This window comes from Syngnathus floridae, chromosome 9 (genome assembly GCF_059516105.1).
Source record: "Syngnathus floridae isolate MCC-2025c chromosome 9, RoL_Sflo_1.0, whole genome shotgun sequence".
Taxonomy (NCBI): Eukaryota; Metazoa; Chordata; class Actinopteri; order Syngnathiformes; family Syngnathidae; genus Syngnathus; species Syngnathus floridae.
In genome coordinates this window covers 6,809,295-6,829,387 of record NC_142421.1, presented here as the reverse complement: position 1 = coordinate 6,829,387, position 20,093 = coordinate 6,809,295, and the positions used below count along the sequence as shown (strand labels likewise).

At 42.8% G+C, this 20,093-nt stretch overlaps 1 protein-coding gene across 4 annotated transcripts in view; it reads left to right on the top strand.

Moving 5' to 3' along the window:
• The window catches only part of slit1a (slit homolog 1a (Drosophila)), a 68,085-nt gene that overhangs the window by 24,780 nt on the left and 23,212 nt on the right, over nucleotides 1-20,093 (top strand). For all 4 annotated transcript variants that reach the window (XM_088385205.1, XM_088385207.1, XM_088385206.1 and 1 more), the window contains exons 5-9: nucleotides 13,942-14,013; nucleotides 14,730-14,801; nucleotides 15,790-15,861; nucleotides 16,565-16,728; nucleotides 19,491-19,638. In XM_088385205.1, coding sequence (XP_088241331.1) covers nucleotides 13,942-14,013; nucleotides 14,730-14,801; nucleotides 15,790-15,861; nucleotides 16,565-16,728; nucleotides 19,491-19,638 — 528 coding nt within the window. The remainder of the gene's footprint in view (nucleotides 1-13,941; nucleotides 14,014-14,729; nucleotides 14,802-15,789; nucleotides 15,862-16,564; nucleotides 16,729-19,490; nucleotides 19,639-20,093) is intronic.

Below are 20,093 nucleotides of genomic sequence, written 5' to 3'. Positions count from 1 at the left end.
CTTTTTGTGCGCATAAAGCCATGAAGAGGAAGTCAGGATGCCGAGGTTAAGTGCGGTAATATCCTCTCAGGTTTAGGCTGCATGTGTGAAGGGGCGACGCTCACGCTTGTCAAAATGGTGGCAGACAATCTCCCGTCAAGTCCACCGGGTGTCATTTTAAGCTTTCGTCTGGCCCGTATTGATCTGTCAGTGACGAAGTTAATGAGCGTGGACATGCGGCGCAAAGTCTTGCCACAAAGACATCAAAGTGCCGCCGCGGTGACTGACCTGCTGTGAGACTGGCCCCCGGGCAGACCCCCGGGCTGCTTGCGAGCCAGGAAGGGAGGGAAGGGGGAGCTCTTGGCACCATATGTAAGAAGCTCCTCCATCCTCCATGTCTGTCTGACAAACGTGAAGCATTCTCACACACTCGTAGCGGGTTTAGCTTGTGTTTGGGGCCGTAAGCGGGATTAATCGGAGAGCAGCGGCAATTTTGGAGAAGTCAATAGGATTCCTTCTCTCTGCTTGCGCTCACTGCTGGCTGCTTGGGAACTTGTGTGTTCATACACACACAGATGGAAAAGGCTTGCTTGCTACTTGGTAAACCATTGGCAAGTTGGCTTTTCTTTCCACTCTGTCAACAGTAAATAAAGAGGGGGGGCAGAGTCCGAGAGCAAATATTAGCCTATGTAGACAAAGGCATTCCAGACGGAGTTGTCACTCTCACTCGCTCATCCTTGAAGTTCCATCCTCCTCTCGGCCTTTATCTCCATCCAAACCTACTCAATTGGGAATGAGGAACCTCGGCCCAGTGCGACTTGAAGTGGGGTGTGTGGTCTAAATACATCCAAATGGACTCAACTCAGCTGAAGAAAATCTAACTCTTAAACGAAATTAAATTCCCTGTAAAAAAAAAAATACTTGTAGACTTCCCACACGGCAGAGAAGAGTGGCCAATGTTAAATGATTAATCAAATCATAGATTTGATAAATGATTAATAGATGCTTCTTCATCTCGAGACTTTCTTATGCCTACATAGATGGCCAATAAAAATATACACTTAAAGCCTCTGGTTTTTGGATGAAATCCCACCATGTCGTCACGGGGCTTTACAAAAATCCACACAGGAATGAAGAAAAAAGTTTCTTGCATCACTGACACACATTTGCCTCCATCCATTTTACTCTTCCTCCCCCTGTCTGTCGTCTTCCTTACCGTGCGGCCTCCGAAAGTTCAGATGTCATCCTCATCCTTGTCAGGAGACCCCTAATGGATCGGTCACGCTCGGGGCCCTCCCGGCCCGCCTCCCTGAGCTGGGGTGAAAGGTCAAAGCTAGGGTGAGATAGTGAGCCCGGGGATGGAAACATCCGCTCGGCTGCGCCTCCGGCGTGGATTATTTTCTCTGCAAACAGCTTGTCCCATAGGCAAAAAGCTCAGCGGTAGAATACAGCAAACAAAATAAATAACACAGCTCAAGCTACAGGATGTAACATTGTCAGGTAAGCATACAAATGCACACCATAACACACGTCTGGCATATCCATCATATCCACTCGGGGGCCTTGAGAGGACACCTATGCAGACTACACAAAAATGTGTGTTTGTGTGTGTGCGCATTCAGCCTCAGTTGTGATTAATTCCAAAGCATTTGTGTGATCTATTGCCCATCAAAGAAACAAAAACCAAATGTATTTGTGGCTACAAGGCAAGTCAACACACATGATGATGTATGAGGGTCAGACAAACTTTCTCTTTGAGCGGTCAATGTTCTTGACTTGTGGTTTTCTAATTTCAAAGCTGTTTTCTAAAGTGTTTGGTTCATGATATGCTGCTGATACGCATGTCAGAATCTCATCTGGCAACATTTATTCTGCCACTGCATTTTCATTCTGATTTTTGTTTTGACCCTCCCGCATCTTTGTTAGTACTCAAGCTTGCGGTGCATAGGGCCCTCTGGATATGGCTTTGGTTTTTTTTTCCATCATTATTATTTGGCTAAATCATTATTTTCAGGGCTTTTACGTACACATGTTCATCCTCGAGCAACACTTAGTTGTGGTTTCACTTTCATTTGGTTGCCATGATTGATGGAAGAAATTAATTGCCGTATAAGGTCAAAACAGAAGAATAGTTCTGCCTGAACTCAAGTGGTAGGGGGAGATCGTGAAAATAAAATGTTGGTAATTAGGAAGTCTTTATATGGATGCTTCGGTAGCATTAATGCTTTAACTTGCTTTAAAGTTGTATCAAATCCTCCCTGCTGTTCATCTTCCAACTTTCAAGCGCGGGGAAGCGAATCCCCGTTCATTGTTGCTTGCAGCTGTAATTATGATGCTTTGTTTTTCCTCCACTCCCCCCCCCCCCCCTTCATTCCCCTGGGTGATGACTTTTAATTTCATGCCCCTTGCTCTGGCAGTTGCTCCCTTAGAGTTTGCAATACACAACTCCCAAATAAACACAAATATGCATGCATGCTTTCCACTCGGCTTCCGCACAAATATCTACGAGCGGTGATCCAGACCACATGATGTCAAAGGCTTAATATCAGGAAGTTGGTGTTGGAAAAACAAAACAAGCCCCCCCACCCTCTCGACTGTATTCCCATTTATACATCACATCCGTCATTGTTGCAGTAAATCATTGGCCTCATCTGGCTAACTGTGAACGCTAACTGTACTGGCACACATTCATTACTCCACACAGACAACTCTCAACCCTCGGGGAGTTATCATTCTCCATGTTAATGCTTGTGAATGATTGATGTTGTTCGTCCTACATTATGTTCCGCTCTATCTGTGAGAAAAAAATGCCTGTTTTCCTTTGCTCAGGATCATGTTTATATCCAGACCGACCTGTCAAGTTGAGTTATTATGTTGAAATACACCTTTGATGGGCTGATTTCTTGGGAGGTTCGACAAAGACAAAGACCTGCTTTATTATCAACCTGCTAGTGTGTGTGTGAGAGAGAAAGTGTGTGGGTGTTCTGCCTGTGGTAATAATCTGCGCCTACGGCTACGCTTCTGCATGGGTTCATTAACCCTAAAAGACCAGTGAGTCACATCTGATGCTCTATCGCATAATGCGGGCCGGCTGCCACTAAATGAACACACCTCGGAGCAATAATGTGGAACCTATATATGGGCCAAAATATTTACGAGCCGGCCCACCTTTATGTAGTTCATTTGACTTCATGAGAGTGCAATATCGTTTTCTGGCGGTTGCCAGTCCATGATTCATACCTGCCTTACCTTCAAAAACATCATCACCTCATGCTCAAGTTGGTTTTAGTGTGATGGTCATGACCACACGTAACAATGGTGGCCATTAGCTGAAAACCATATGGATCATTTTGGCTGTGGACAAACTTGTTCACCAAATCCAAAATATAGTCAAACCTTTAAGATCATTTAAAAAAATCACCCAAGCCTGAGAATCAATTATTTTCAGTTTTATTAAATTTAATATTAATTCATTTCTACACTTGTACAACAATTTACAATTGTTATTTACAAATTGCACGGTTACAGTTTGAACTTTTGATGGATGATTTCTATTTCCTATGAGGAAAAAGTCCAAAATATGAACAAGCGGTGGGTAGCACCGGAGGGATCCGATTCAATTTGCGTTCGTCCTCTCCTTGAAAAGAGAGTTTCTTTTCAGGGATGCTTGTAATGAATAAACCACAGGGATCACTGTGACCAATTTTCTTTGGAGCCACAGCAGTGATTCCTTTGAATATTGTTCAAAGCGAGGTCCGGCGTAATCCCCTGTAAAAGATGGTTTGAAATGCTTGTTTCGCTCTCTCGTCTCTCACATGGCAGTTCTTCCCTCACGCCCTGCCCATATTATACGTGGGCTGTCAGAGTGGGAGAAAGAGGGTATTCCACGGCAGAGTGGGGGACCAAGTAAACATGCCGAATAATCACTAATGTCCATTGTTATGCTGAAGGCGACTCCCGCCCACTGCAGCACAGCTGGGACCAACTTCATTGTCCTCTCTTCTCACTGTCACTTTCTGTCTTTCTCACAAATAGAACACACACAGCGCAATGAACAAAACACAAACATACATTTGAGCTCCATTTGAGAAAGATTATTGACATTTCCTCACCTTGAGCTATCACAATTAAATGCCTAATCGGAGTTACTCAAGTCTACCATCGCTAAAATATAAGCCTGATTTACTCACCCACTGTGCAACGTTGCTTTTTCCTGGAGCAATTCCATCACTGTGTGGGATTTCCAGCGTCTCCGCTGAGTAGTCCCACCACGCCGTCTTGTCTCTTAACCGAGACTGTGACGCTCGCAAGACATCTTCGTCAAGCATTCTGGTATTCACCCTTAAATTGTTTGTGGAAATGTGTATAAATATAAAGAGCAACCAAAAATATAATCATGCCAGGTCAAACCGGTCCCCAGAAAGACACAAACTATCCCTGTGACTTGGGTACCTTCTGTCTCCTAGCAACCAGAAGTGGCCTTTTGGCAGCGAGTCAGTTTGGCCTGACAACCCATATAGAAGTAGAGCAATTGGAAAAGTAAAGCCATCTGCTTTTTTGCACTAGTAGCTAGCAGAATTAAATACTTTCAACAGTTAGTTCTTATTTTTCCTTTTTTTTTTTTTGTTTCTTAATGAATGCTGACACAGAAGGATAAAAACAAATAATATTCTGAACACATCAAATCTGTTCTGAGTAATGGTGATGTAATTAGTGGGAGCTTTGCTGGTCCCATCTGGGGATAATCTGTTCTTTAAAAATAAAAATAAAAATTCAAAAGGCGTCTCTATTAACACCGTCTGCTTAGGCTCCAAGGTGCAACAGTTTGTGAGCCAGTCTTATTGCAGCTTTGGTGAGTGCGAGTTAACGAGCAATAAATGCCTTCCTTAAACTGGACTGACGATATTGTTTTTTAAACCTAACCCTAACCCTAACCCTTCTTTTTCTTGATAGTTGTAGATTCTTCTTCTGTCATTTTTTTGGCCAGTTCCTCTTTTTGAATGAAAATCTTTGTTTTCTTTTCTGGCCCTCCTTGCATCGGTGTTCAGGTAGACAATTTTGGTTTCAGAGCCCCAACCAATATGCCATTACAAATTCATAGAAGACCTTACGTAAGAATAAATCACATTAAAAAATCCCTCCCATGCTTTTGTACACATCTGGTTTTATCATCACATTTGACAATTTTAAGCATAAAAGTCGGGGTCCGGAGTTAAACAGCCCAAACTTTGTTTTGTTGCCAAAATAAGTGAAGCAGAGCTGTCTGCCTCCCTGACTGCCTCATGTAATATTCATGCAAGGTTCCCATGGTCTCAGAGACCCTGCAGTTATTTATTCATAGCTTCATGAATGCCTTGATTGACCTCTGACATACACACACTTGTCACAGAGAGGAAGCCTTGCACACACACACACACACACACACACACACAGACAAGAAACACACACACAATGTTTAGCTGACCAGTCGCTAACCTCCCTACTTATGTAACAGGTTGTTTGGAGTGGACTAGCAGTAGTAGCCTGCATGCTTTCATCAATATGCATTTGCATGAATTTAGCAATTATAATTCATGGCCCTTATGTGAAATGAATTTCAAGGCCTTCAATCAATTTCCAAGAGCTTACATCAATGTAATTCTATTCTCTATTTTTGGGTGGAATATCAGGAAGAGCTTATCTTGTCTTCTGCAAACCACTTGTCACCCGCATTTTGTGATTAGCGCCAAACACAGGGCACCGAGATATTGTCAACGTTGGCCTGAATCACTGCTTTTCTGAATTGCCGTCTTGCTGTGAGGAGATAAGTCAGACGTGTGTATATATGCTTTGAAGGATACGCTGGTGTGTGTATGCTAGACGATAAGGTTATTTATGAGTTGACTTGAGTCGTAGACTTGACGTGGACCACAATGCACCCGTCTCATCCATCATGGCGAGCAGAGTATAAACGCCACAAATGAGTTTTATTCTTTTATCATGTCAGCCCCCATAGAAGATCTAAATTTCCCGCTGTGACACCAACCTTTTTTTCCTTTTTTTGAAAAGGAATTAAATACCACTGTGTTAATGTCATGCTACTAACATGAGGGAGATCGATATGTCACTTTAGTAGTGTCAGCTCCTTGTGCCACTCCAGTATGTTGGTAAGTTTGTCGGACTTAGTAACTCAGGGGCGCAAATGTTCTATTAACTCTTCATGCTCATTTTTCACTCAGGCCCGCTCTCTTTGCATAGCTCTTTGCAACTCTTCACTCACAACCAAGTGTATGCGGGCCATTAAGTGTCTTCGAGTGTTGATTGAAATAGCCCCCGACTGTGTGTATTTAAGTGACAGTCCTCTGATCTGCCATCCCCGACCGAGTTTGTGGTTAGGTGTGCTGGATCTGTCAGCGCTTCAAGACAATAAGTCTGACCTCGGACCAGCGCTTCCAGGAAAAGCTGCCATTTGATACTCACCATTCATTTTCCACTATATAGGTAGACGTTCATTCTCAAAGAAGCATCTTTAACTCGTTTAAATGACTTTCTGCTTTGCTTTAACTCCCATTGAATGCTTTGCATTAGTATTAAATGTGTATTTCTTGGCGGTCCTTAGAGATAAAACATAATCATTTCTCTCTTTAATGTACCAAGGTATTTGTGGACTGTAAAACCTCGTAAAAAAACAATCATTTAAAATTTGTGATATATCCTAGGGCGCAGAATATGAACTGCGATATAATAGAGGGAGCACCTGCAATTGGTAGATACCTGCATTATTCAAATTTGCTGCAAGTGCTGTAAGCCAAAAGATAAATCACAGTACAGTGCATCAATAACATCTAGTTTCATCGTTATAGCTGATGGCACTAATAATGGGCCTTCTGAGAGGTGTATGTTTCCATGAGCCCCCTTTTTCCTCCCATCTTTTCTCCTCCTTCTCTTTCCTCTATTGTCTACCTTGATGGATGGATGAGGCTCGGCCATGTCCGGGTGCAAAGCCCCCCAACCCTTCCTTCTTCCGACTGCGCCTGTAGGCGCTCGTCATGATCGATGTCGCCCAGCCGCCCTCCATGGCTCAGCTTGACTGCCAGTGAAAGCTTTGGACATACTCCGAAACACAAGCAGACATAATGGCAGAGGAAATGAGGGTGAATCGAGAGCCGGCGAGGCGGGATAGATTTTCTCCCATCTTTCTTCACCGTATTAACTCTTTCGTTTCCTTCACGGGTGGCAGGAAGGCATACCCGCCAAATATACGCGCACATGTGGTATTTCGGAGCGCACAAATTCACAAGGACATCATGAATCATTTACAGTGAAAGCAGAGATGTGGGCAGCAGTTAAACCGCATTCAGTGTGTGTGTGCCTGCGTGTGTCTGTGTGTCGGGCCCTCATGTGGACTTGATAAGTTCCACTGACATTGTGTTTTCTCTTGGTGGTTGCAGAGTGTTCCAGTTTAGGTCCACTGTGTGTTTCTCATTGGCCGCTGAGCCGAAGATGATTAGAGTGGAGTCCATCCATGAAATCCCCTTTTGCGTGTGGATATGTGTGTGACATCATAAGCGTGACAGACACACTCTGTTGTCTTAGCTGAAGTTTTCACCATTAAAATAACACAAACCGTCGAATACCTCGCGGAGAGTTAGATATATAGATGATGATGGCGCTGTGACAAGCCATGGGGTCCCTTGGAAATGAGATAATGCTGCATGATGACTTATTTCCTGAAACCCACATGAATAAACACAGAACGCGAGAAGGTTGAGGAAAGCAAGACGATAGTGAAGTGACTCCCCCCCCTCTCCCTCCTTGCTGACTTTCTCCCCAGCTGTTTGTTCTACTTCTGCGAGACTCCAGTTGAAGTGAGCTTTCAAAAAATGAGAAATGTATGAAGATCTACAGACAAACAGATGCTATTCACTTGTGCAGTGTTCGGTATTAGTGGCATATTTGTTTTTCATTCCACTCTTTGTAGACGACTATATTTAGACGGAAGGAACAACTTTCTCCTCCTCTGGGATTTTGTTTGACAATATTCCTCAAACATTTCGACATGTTTCTCCGTCCCCCTGCATTCAGTCTCCTGTCCCCTATCAACTGTTTATAGTTAACTTTTTGGTTCTATTCCATTCTATTTGGAGCTTTCATCTGAAATGCTGGTGTCAATATTATTTCCTTACACTGTATGTCAACCCCCTGCTGATCTTGACATCGCTACATGTCAACGTGCTTTAACGTCAGACGTAAACACTGACACAACAGAGGAGACATGTTTATGATTTACATGGCGCGGACGAGAACGTGCGGAGAGAAAAGAATGACAAAGGAAGGTGGCGAGATTGTCTTGACCACACACAGAAACACTTATTCACTCTCTCTGGGCCACACACACACACAAGCTTACACACTCACCTGTGTTTTGGAACACACCCAAAAAGCCTTGCGGCTTGAATTCTCACCTCCCTTCACGTTACTCCCCCCCACTCTTAACACCTCCTCTTTTTTTTCATGTGCTTGACACTGCAGCTTTATTCTCCTCTGCAGGTCTTTGTATCGCAGCCAACAAAATGTCTGCACATCTTTTCTTAACAAATGGTTCTTTATAGTGTACACTCAAACCTCAAGGTGCGGGGAGCAATGAAGAGTTAATATATGTTATTGAGTTTATTCTCTTCTATTACTTCTATGTAATTGCTTAATTCATATTTCTCTGCGGTTGGCTGCTTTTTCAAAGCAGCTGTAATAGAGAGGGTACACACTTCCATGCCATGTCTGATTATGCCATCATTAACGCCACACCTTGTATTTTTTTACACTGCCTTATAGCTACTCAAAGACCAGGCAAATTACTTCAAGACCTAACAATACAATCAAACTCCCTTCTGTCCCTATTTGCTCAACCTAAGCACAAAACGACATGGAAGGTCTGAATCAATCTTCGTGGATGTATGCAGATTGTGATTTTTTTGCTCCTACCTAACATGGTCATGTAAAGTAAATCTTGTCATTTAATGCGTGAACATTTTAAATAATCAGCAGGAAGGGGAAACACACATTTAAAAAAATAGTGAGCTATTACCACTCTTTTTGTGTTATGTTTTGTCTGGAATGTAAAACCAGTCGTCATTTGTGCAGTGTTTCTATCTACGGTCATTTACTGGTTTGATGGCAGGTTGAGACGCTCATAGTTGCGATGTGGTTTTTCATGTCTGTACTGTATTTATTTATTTATTTTTACGGTGAAAGGAGGAAGAAAGTAGTTAGCAGTTAGTGGCAGCACACTAGCACTCCTTTTAAAAGCCCCCCACACACCCCATTAACTGGCTTAATGAGAACGTAATCAGGCACATTCCCATACCTGCTTTCTGTCCTTTTCACTCCTTGAATGAAATTAAAAGTGTGCCAGCAAGGTCACTTATCGCGCAATCGAGTCGAGAGATGTCGAAAATAAACATTGTTTGAACATTGTTGAATAGGCACACTGTGTGCAGCCCTTTTAAAAGTGTCAGCAGTTTTGCTTAGCATGACATTCACTGAACATTTCATTTTATTGTTTTCTCAACCGTTATTTTAATCGCTGTTCACAAGACACAGATAAATGTTTGATTGCATAAAGGTCACACCCAAGTCAGACCCTCCAAAAATACAATCCAAAGACAGATTGATTGTAGCGATGGGCCGGTAAAATGAGAGCAGTTGAGAAAGCAGCAACAGAAAGATTCTGAGCCAAGGTTGCACTGCTTTGGAAATAGTCAAGCGTTTTTGTTGAAAGATTTCCATCCATCGCTTTCAAGTTATTTTGTGGAATCCAAGTATTCAATATGCAGTCAGACAGCTGCGGCAAAACCTCACAAAGACACCTGCAGAATATTTTTTGCTCTATTGAAAAACTGGTTCTTTCCTCACATTTGTTCTTTTAAGAAGAATATTATTGACCCTATTTAGGCTGATTCTATAGCAGCTATTGGGGGTGGGCAGAAAATGCAAGCAGATACAAATATTGAAGTTCGGTGAGTGTAGGGAAGATCTCAAGATTTTCTCATGCATCCTTTAATGGCAGTATATGGTTGAAAATAATTAAAGCAATCCATCAAAAAGCCAAGATCAATCCATCTATTATTTGAACGACTGTGTCAACCACAACTGGCAACCAAGCGTGAAGGCAAAGATTGTGAAATCATAAGGATTTGAAAGATGCGATTGTATGCTTTGGCATGGAATGCATATGTCAATGTAGTTGTTTCATTTATGATGTTTTCATTTAAACCTTGCATATACTCTGCTATACGTGGCCACAGACTCCCACAGCGCAGAACCAGATGCCCTGAGGCTTTTCTCTGGAGAAGTCTTACCCATTTGTCTTTTTCGCTGTCCGAAATAACTCATTCGCCCTGCGCAACCTGAAATAATGATGCTCACCGATCGTCGAGTTCTCACGACCTTTGTGTCTCGAACCCACGAGGGTTTCAGTATGAACCGTTTGTTTGTGGGCGTATGATCGCGACTACCTTTTTCGCAACACTGTTGACTTTTAAAAGTGAGCCGGATTGTTCATGTTGACGATTATAGAAATTTAAAAAATAAGATTAAAAAATAGACCCGTGCATGTTTGTCGTTGCTTAGGAAACTTCATCACGACTGTGGCTCTGGCTTATTCACATTGACGTTAATTGCTTTAGTACGTTAACTGACAGTTGGCTGGGTCTCTTCCAGACAGTGCCAACACGCAGCTCCGTAACTCGAGAAAGATGATGATGAGTGGCTGAAAGTAAACATAACCTACATTTTATAAATTCAGCCTGTAACTTCAAATATTAAAACACACAAAACCAGCATTTACCAACTTGGCATATCTGTAGGTAACAAATGTGTCGCTTTGTGATTGGTGGCATTGACGTCCCTGCACTTACGCAACAACGCTAAGCACGTTTTACCATGCTGAAGAGAATCAGTGTTGCGAGCGCTATTTATGCAGCTTACCGAGATAGAGATCAGAGGTTAATGATGTGAATCAGACAGGAACCAGACATTACTTTTCAACATAAGGCTAATCTCTAGACCAGGCGCCTACAGCTATGTCTGATAGTGTTGCTAATTACGCCAGGGATTCTTACAAACAATCTTATCAGTGCCAAACAATTGCATTGTTTGTCGTGCAGTCTTCACAAAGCCCAAAAATGACTCGGAGACTGAAATCCATATAGCAAAGGCACACCTTCAAACATATGTGCGAGCCAATCATTAGGGCTACAATGGGAATGAACTGTGAGCAACGTCACCTACGGAGAGCCTGGCAACCTAATGAACTAAATGCCCACCCCAGGCTATGTTGTGCATTAACGTAAATCTATACCAGCCACACTCAGTTCACACACCTGTAATATAAAGAAAATACTTTCAAGCATCCCCTTGTGTTTGTAAATTGACATCATCCCATTGCTCCATTCAAGGCCTGAAGGCTTAAACTGGAGCCAAATGGTCTACACATCATGCGAATGCTGCGAGACGCCGCCTCGTGCAGCGAGTGACGAGCATTTGACAGTTTGCTTTGTGACATATAGACTGAATAGATTTGCACAAGTCGAGTGACGTCTGCAGGTTACGACCTCTGCTCCTGTTTCTTTTACCTGACCGCGTCTGCGCTTTGCTCCTGTTTAACTTCATTCTGAGACCTAAACAGCCTGAGGTTGTATTACAAAACAAACACATTAGAAACATTTCCTAGGATAAAAGATTTGAATGATGGAGAAACTGACTACGTTTTTACATACATACACATATATGGAGACAGACTGTATAAATATAAATATATAGTATATGGTGCATTCTTGTGCACGGGCCCCTAAGTGGAAAGGACATGTTTTGGTCTTCACTAACAATGCCAGATTGCCTGTTAACTGTAAAATGTCTGTTTTGAGTGCTGGAGTACTGTATACATTTCGAAGCATTGCAACTTTAGATTAACCCGCTGACCATGGTGCCCCATATCCATCTTTGTGGTGAGCACTGTAATTGTGCCTTATTTTAGGTAGTTCATGTTTCCCCGAAAATCAACTTCCAAACTAATCAACAACGTCAAATCGCTCGCTTCCAAACTGAGTCAGCTAAGCCTTGGAAAAAAACAAAAACGAGTCAGAATGTGGCAACCACAGACTATGTAAAATACAGCATGCACCCCCACAGAAATGTTCTGCTTGCCATTTTAAGAATGTGTAAATGCAGAAGTCCTTCGAAGCCAAATTTAGTTGGAACTGTCAATGCGCGGAAGACTGCTGACTCCAAATCATGACCGCTGTGATTATTCTCCAAATGAAGACGGAGGACAAAAGGAGCAAGACTTTATAAGCAGAAGCGAGAGCGAGGACAATTGCTTTCTTGGCGCACTAAACGGACTCTCGTTTATAAAGCTACTTTCCACAACTGCTAATCCAATCAAACGGCACTAAAAGTGGGAGAGTAGTTGTCTTCAGCCAATCGTATTATAGCATGCTAATTGGATTAGGGATGTTTTACAGCGTGGATTGAATTTTACTACACGAGCACGTAAAGTTGTTGTCACAGCATCCTTGTCTTTTTGCTTCTTCTTCACATTTCCCTTGCAACAATAAGGTATCCTCAGGCATTGGAACGGTGATTTAATATAATTCCTAATTGTCAGCTGCTTGAAAAAAATTTATTACTCAGCTGATAGAGTGCCAGGTTAGGTCGAGCAAAAGCTTTTTTCTCTTGTGAAGCTATTATGAGTTGTGTGTTAAAAAAAAAAGACAATGAAGTATTTTGTTCAATGATTCAGATTCTGGTTGCTAATGCTCCTTCCAAGGAAACACAGAGCATTTTGAATATTTCGGAAAAGGTCCAATAAACAATGGTTACCTCCCCGCAAACAGAATTGCCCTTGGTGGAAATGACTCGTATGCCGATCTATTGATGATGATGGATGAAGTTGCGTACAAGCCAAAACACATTTTTTAATGCCTGCTCACCTCTTAAACTTGCATTACACAATGTAACATCTATTTTCTCTTTTTATAAATCATACTATACCCAATGACGACCTACTGATCATTTTTGGGACCATCCTGGGAGCTCCTTGTCGCATGAAATCACTTTGTACTTTGCCATTGCAGGCCGCAGCACACATGCACATTAAACTAGCAGGAGTCATTTGAGTCTCATGTGTCATCCAGATTTATAGATTGTGGAATTTGCGGTCACGCTTAAGCATCTTTCGTGGACGCCCGTAAGAAGTCTGTTTACTTCTGTCCGCACTGTGGGAGCCTCACGCGTGTGCATTAGTATGTTTGTCAAGAGCGGCCTTTTACAGTTTTGCGGTACCGTGTGTGCCGGAAAGGGGACGGAGCCTTTCTGAAAGAGGTTAGCAAAGCATTTCAGGTACAGATAAAAGGGGTGCGCTAATTAAAACGATGGCTACTTTTCCTCTTATTATCCACACGCATGCCTCATTGCTATCCAACATTACATTCTGAACACACATGCATTCTAATGCCCAACGATTATGTTCTTTCAGGCAGCACTTTCCTTAATGAATCAGACTCAGTGACAACCTTTCACTGGGCGATGTCATGCAATTTGTTTGGTCTTTGTGTGCAGGCTCAATGCGGGGAACCTAACACTCGTGAATGGGCAAAGCACAGCGATTAACCCAAGGCAGAGATGACACTCAATAATGGGGGCACTGTAAAATAATTCTCCATGCATACTTGAGGTTTTGACATTTTGCCTCAGGAAAAAAAAATCTATTCAAAAAGTGAAAGTGATTCACTCCCAACTATGCCATACTGACATACTTTATAATAATATTTATGATCATATCTGAAACATAAGAAACAATGCAAACCTTTTTTGGTTTACACTGAATGGGTCTGACCCTTCAAAATATTATGCTGACTTAACATGACTTTTTTGTAAGACATTTATGTATAATGTCCTTTTCATTCCTTTTTCTTTTCTCTGCAGGGATCTGAGCGAAAACCTCATCCAGTCCATCCCAAGAAAAGCTTTCCGAGGAGCTACGGACATCAAAAACCTGTGAGTGTGCTTCACTCGTGAACTTGATGGATGAATTTAGATGTAAACTGTGTCCTTTCCAATAACGACCTACAAAGTCAGTAAACATATGCTGTATTATTTCCATGTAATATTCTGGTTTTTTTTTATCTTTATCTTTACTCTATGACAATCCACATTTTTCTAATAGTTACTGTGTGCGTCACTTAGGCCAAATAAACATCTCCCCTCCCTTTTCACATCAGAGATAATCACTGTCATTATCTCAGTTCAAACACGTACTTGTTCGTACATAAACATGACAAGTGAAAGTCCATTTCAACAAAGTTGCTAACCAAAACAGCAGCTCCTTCTGCGGCATTATTTATTTTCAATTTGCTCCGCGGTAACAGTAGCTAGTTTTTTTACTCTACGTGTTAAGTGCTAAGTGTACAATTAGTGGTTAAGTAGACTAATGGCTACCTTGAATGCACAAAGATGCCTCATGGAGGCAGCGATTTAGTTATCCTCGAAGGTACGTGCACCATATTCACACATGATAATAGTAATGATCAATACACTCTAAGCCGCTCTCCTCCTCTGACCACTCTTTGGGATACTTGAGCTTAGACGAACAGTATTGATTTACCGTTGTCCATCAGTGTGCTGTTTACTATTTAGACGATAATGAGCAGTGTGCAAGGGGGAAAGAAAGATTTTTGTGCGTTTCCTAACCAGCTCCCCTCTTTGTCTCGCAGTCAGCTGGATAAAAACCACATCGGCTGCATCGAGGACGGCGCCTTCAGAGCCTTGCGAAGCTTGGAAGTGCTGTGAGTATCTTTTTCCAATGTAATATTAAAGCACTCGGTTAAATGAAGACATTGTTTCACCACCGCTAATAACCAGAACTAATGTACACACATAATTATAGTGGCCCTGGCCTCAAAGCACCCCCCCGGGTGTGCCTCTTGAGGGGGCCTGGATCGTGAGGGCCCAACCGCCATTAACTCATTGTTCTACACATTTGACAGCAAAATTCCCCTCTATCACATAAACACCCCCCGGATCCCCTCCTGACTGCACTCGCTTCCATCCCGGGGTCAGCTTGTCATTTTGACAAGAGGGATCCCACCAGCAAATATTCCCTCCTGGACCGATTGCTGTTTTGATGCCATATTTATTACGGAAAAAGAACTAATCAGACTCATACATATTTGAAAGCCTTTTGTTTGAGCCCTCCCCCTGAAACAAAAGAGTCTCCAGTACAGATTGGGCCACGGGGGCTTCAACAGCCTTGTTATTTTTATCGTAAAAGACTTCTTTTTTCTCTCTTTTTTTAGGGGGGTGGGGAGACCAAAAAAGCCATTAAAGGCTGCTTTCATGGTGTGGATGGATTGCAGATGTAGTGATAGGTTGTCATAATGGTGTAAGTGGGGCTTGGGGGTTGTTTGTATAGGTTTTTATGGAGGGGGGGAGGGGACAGGTTGCGTTAGAAAATGGGGGGTGGGGGGTGATATACGGTAAAGGGTTATTAAGCTGACTGAAATGACCTGATTCACTGGCTGCAGCTGATGCTCAGGGTCTGCGCGTGAATTGGACTCCGCGTAGGGTTGATTGGGAGTCTGACGCGTGCGTATTTGCATGCGTGCCCGTGGGTGTGCATCGGAGGCTTTCCCCATCTGTGTGGAATGAGGTGTTATATTCACAGCGGGGTGCCACCACGGGACAGAATAGATCTAAAACCACAGCAAAAAACGCTTTGTGAAGAATATGTTGAGCGTTGATCATTTTTTTCCCCTGCTCTTTTGTTCTTCACAGAACCCTGAACAACAACAACATCAGCAGCATCCCTGTTTCCAGCTTCAACCACATGCCCAAACTGCGAACATTGTGAGTGACACCTACTGTGTTTGCTGTTTGGAATAACACAGTAAATTGCCTCCGTAGAAGAGAGAGTGCTGAATTATATAGGGTCTTTTGTTCCAGACAGTGTTGGGGGGGCCCGCCAAAACCACAAAGAACCACAACGGGGTCTGTAGCAAAGCCAGGAGCCATTATCCCCCCGCATCTAAACACAACAACAACTGGCCCTTATAGACGCAAATAGCCCCTGGTGCCTGTTGTGTATTGCGCAATCATGTGATTACTAAATACAGAATTGTGTACAAATGAAAACAATCATGGCAGATGAAACACCGAGCCATGTCTTGCGGTATCCTTCCAAGCTTCTTTACTCCCATTGGTGTTACATTTTATAGCTTTTACTATTTTGGTGTATTGTCAGCATCTGTGCACATGGAAACACGCTCCAAACACCAGCGACAACTATTTTCAAAAAAAAGCAGCATTCCAGGAATGCCATGTTTGGAGTGTCGGGTTTGGAAGGCTCTTCTCCCTCATTCAGAATGCCGCGTTTACAATCATTCATGTATCGTATTATTTAGTGAGTTTGGCCGCGACGGTTGCTTGTAATGAGCTTGAGGACAGAGCAGACACGTTTGTACGATTTATGTCTTCACTCTCTGTCAAATTGACTGGCAAGGAGAAGATCTTCAAATAGCTTAGTTTCGAACTATTCTTGTTTGTTTTACAGCCGTCTCCACTCCAATAATCTCAACTGTGACTGTCATCTGGCCTGGCTTGCCCAGTGGCTCCGACAGCGGCCTACCATTGGTCTGTTCACTCAGTGCACGGCACCGCCCGAGCTCAAAGGTCTCAATGTGGCCGAGGTTCAGAAGCACGAATTCAGCTGTTCGGGTAAGAGCGCCACGTGTGACATATACCACAAACATTTTGTTTTGTAAAAATGAGTTTTTTGTTGAATTCTAAGTTTCACAATCATTTTCAGTCATTTCATTCATTCAATATCCTTTATTTTTGCTTGCGCCAAGATCCTTGTGGAGTTGCTCCTTTTCTAACACAACAAAAAGGAACACGTGCATGAAGTTTATCATATCAGGACAATGCAAAAAGCCGAATGAGAACCTCCGCTCCCCCTCAAGGCCATCTCACTACAACACCAGCTGTGATGGTTGGTTGTTAAATGTGTGTTTGTCGGTGTGCCCCCCCCCATCTCTCTCAGTCACTCTCCATGGGTTGTGATTTTTATGCAGCCATAGAGCGTGACAACGCGGACCATTAACTCTTCCTCGCCCAGGGAAAGTGACTCAAAGCGTGGGAGTGGAACTCTCGGAGATATGAAAAGCGAGGTGGGACTGTCCGAACCCAAGATAAGGCCGCAGAAAGTTTAGGCTGAGCTTCATGGGAAGCTGCAGTTCCCAATCCTGACATGATTAGTTGCCCATGAGTTTCAAAAACTAACAATCCCGATTCCCACCCTCCAGAAAAAAAAACAGGATGAGCGTACATGAACGCAGCATATACGTTAAAGTCAAGCAATTATACAAACACACGTGCATGAACGATTGACCACAAGTTGAACTCCCCATGAAGGACTCATTAGGCGACTTGCTTGCTGCCATTCACTCACACACATACACACCACATATTTTTTGTATTTTCATATGTGTGTGTCGTGTGTATGGGCTGTGACCAGGCCAGGCCACCTGCGGGGGATTTGGGGCAGGGTGGCGCTGAGTTGGGGAGAAAGGAGGATGCAGAAGCAAAGCAAAAGAGTGAATAATCGGGGAGAACGTGTTTTTGGTTTGGCTGCGCCATTCCGAAATGTCGTCATTCCTCTTCAGCTGGAAAAGCGTATAGGCGTTGTGAATTTTCAGTGTGTAATGAGTGACAATTTTACTACTTCACACTCATCATTCCAGTTGTCTTTTGAAGTGTTTTATACATTCAAATCTGTGTCTCATTTTGAATTTTAAAAAAATCTTCTTGCCATCAAAGCAAACAATCAATCAGTACAAAATCTGTTTTCAGCTCCACCTGCACATTCTTTTTATAAAAGAAAGTGATAAAAAGCTGTGAACCGAGCACTGCACAACTTCAACTTTCTCAATCTATCGCAAAGTCATCACAGTTGTACCAACGGTGAAAACACAGTTGAATATTATGTGGGACAATGGTGGGCTCGTTGACAAAAAGATAATGGCTTTTCCATAAGAAACAATAATCAAATTGAGGATTGTCCATTTTAGAGTGCAGGGGGAGTGTAATACAACACATAAATTTAGAAATATAAATACAAAATGTGAGAACTCAAAGTGAATTTTCGTACAAGACGTGGCGTGTCGCCAGTGAAAATATTATATTTTGGATGATGAGAGGAGTGAGTTTAAATGCAAGCAACCATGCAAATGGCAGAGCGCGTGTGTGCAGATAACACAAGGGAGACGGAATTCGAATACGGTGGCCGTGAAAAAGCTGGAATGGGAAAAACAGATCTTGTATGAGCGCACGATTACATCAAAAAGCCTCGCTTCAATTCTACCTGTCAGGGAGCTGTCATCGTTCACGCTGCTCCAGCTGCGCTATGCACTCTCCCTGATCCCAGGCCTGTCAAACGTGGCATGCTCCATCAGATGGGAGCTCGGCTCTGTCCTACACCTGATCCCAGATCTGTCAAGGAGATCACACGGCCTCAGATCAGGCTGGGTTTTGCAGCCGTGTCAACAACACAGTTTTTCTTGTCCTGTTTACCTCACTCTCCGGCCTGACATTGGCCAAAATATTAGGAACATGGCATTATAAATTGCCCTCACTCTTGATTTCATCAATTGAAGCACTGTAAACTACAGCGGGCTCACTCCAATTGCTTCAAGTTCATAAGCGGATGCCTCACACCATCAGAAAAACTCCAGTTTAGTATAGTTTTAATGCTATCTATAGTGGAGAGCTAGCGCCATGTGTATAACTTCCACTATCTGAGCGATGGTGAGATGCTGAAATATTAATCGTTTGAAACCCAGATTAGTAATGCTGTGTAAATGAGCCCATTTAAAAGTCTGTTTTATTCATTTTAACTGGGTTAGATTTACACACATCTACTGACACGCAGTCGTGGCAGCGATGGAGGCGCCCGCTCTTCAACGCTTCACTGTCAGCTTAGTTGAACAGGTACCAGGAGACAGTGTGATGGCTTGATGTGCTCTGTATGCAAATTGAAAAGTTGAAGTGTTAAATAAAAGAGAGCACGTTAGGGAGCTGGGCTGGTGCTGAATACGCACCTACTCCATCCACCAGGGAGCGCCGACTCAGAAGAAACATTTGAGGAGAGATCAATGCGTACTATCGGAGGCCTTCAGTCATCAGTGCAATTGTATTATTCATGTCTTTTTTCTCGCTCACAACACGCGACGCCTTCCCTTTGACAGATAACCCAGTTTCTTGTTCATTGATTCTCAAGGATGTACGAGTTTAGCATAACGTCAAGTTCATTTCTTGTTCTCAATGTCAAAGCATGCCTGCAAAGGGATCATCAGTGTTCATTTGTTATTTAGCTCCCAGGGTGCACAGTGACAAGTATGGCTTCACTATATATTCTCTATAGTTGGCTTTCCCTTCCCACATCTTCATCCTTATGTATTAACCAATTGTTTTGTTTCCAGGCTACCAGGATTCATCCAGTCCACAACCGTGCAACACAGGCGGCGGATCCTGTCCCGCTATGTGTACGTGCAGCAACAATATTGTGGACTGTAGAGGGAAGGGTCTGACTGACATCCCAGCCAACCTGCCGGACAGCATGGCCGAAATGTAAGCACCACCAAATTAATGATATGCTTGGACCTTCCAAATATGCCAGGCTAGATAATTTAATTTTGGGGTATTTTCCGGGAATTTTGTTTGACATTTCCCCACATACATAACATCTCAGATTTCATCCAAATCCAGAGGAAACGCTCAGGTCCAAATTTCCATTAACTGACTGCTGAAAAGTATTTTATTTAAGCCAGTTTGACATTTACAGCAATGCCAATTTGTTTTTTTTGTGCCCAAACTTAACCAACCAAAACACCATAGGTCCATTTTGGAAAGGTCATGGTCACCGTCATTGCCTACAGTCTGTACCACAGTCTCAGTCAAAGCTTGTGGTGTAAACAGTCCAGTGAGAAAAACAAAAAAGTGACAGAAATAAATATAGAATCCTGCATTATCTTTCCTGAATTAATCATGTGCACCCCAGAAAAGCGAAGTTGTTTATATTATTC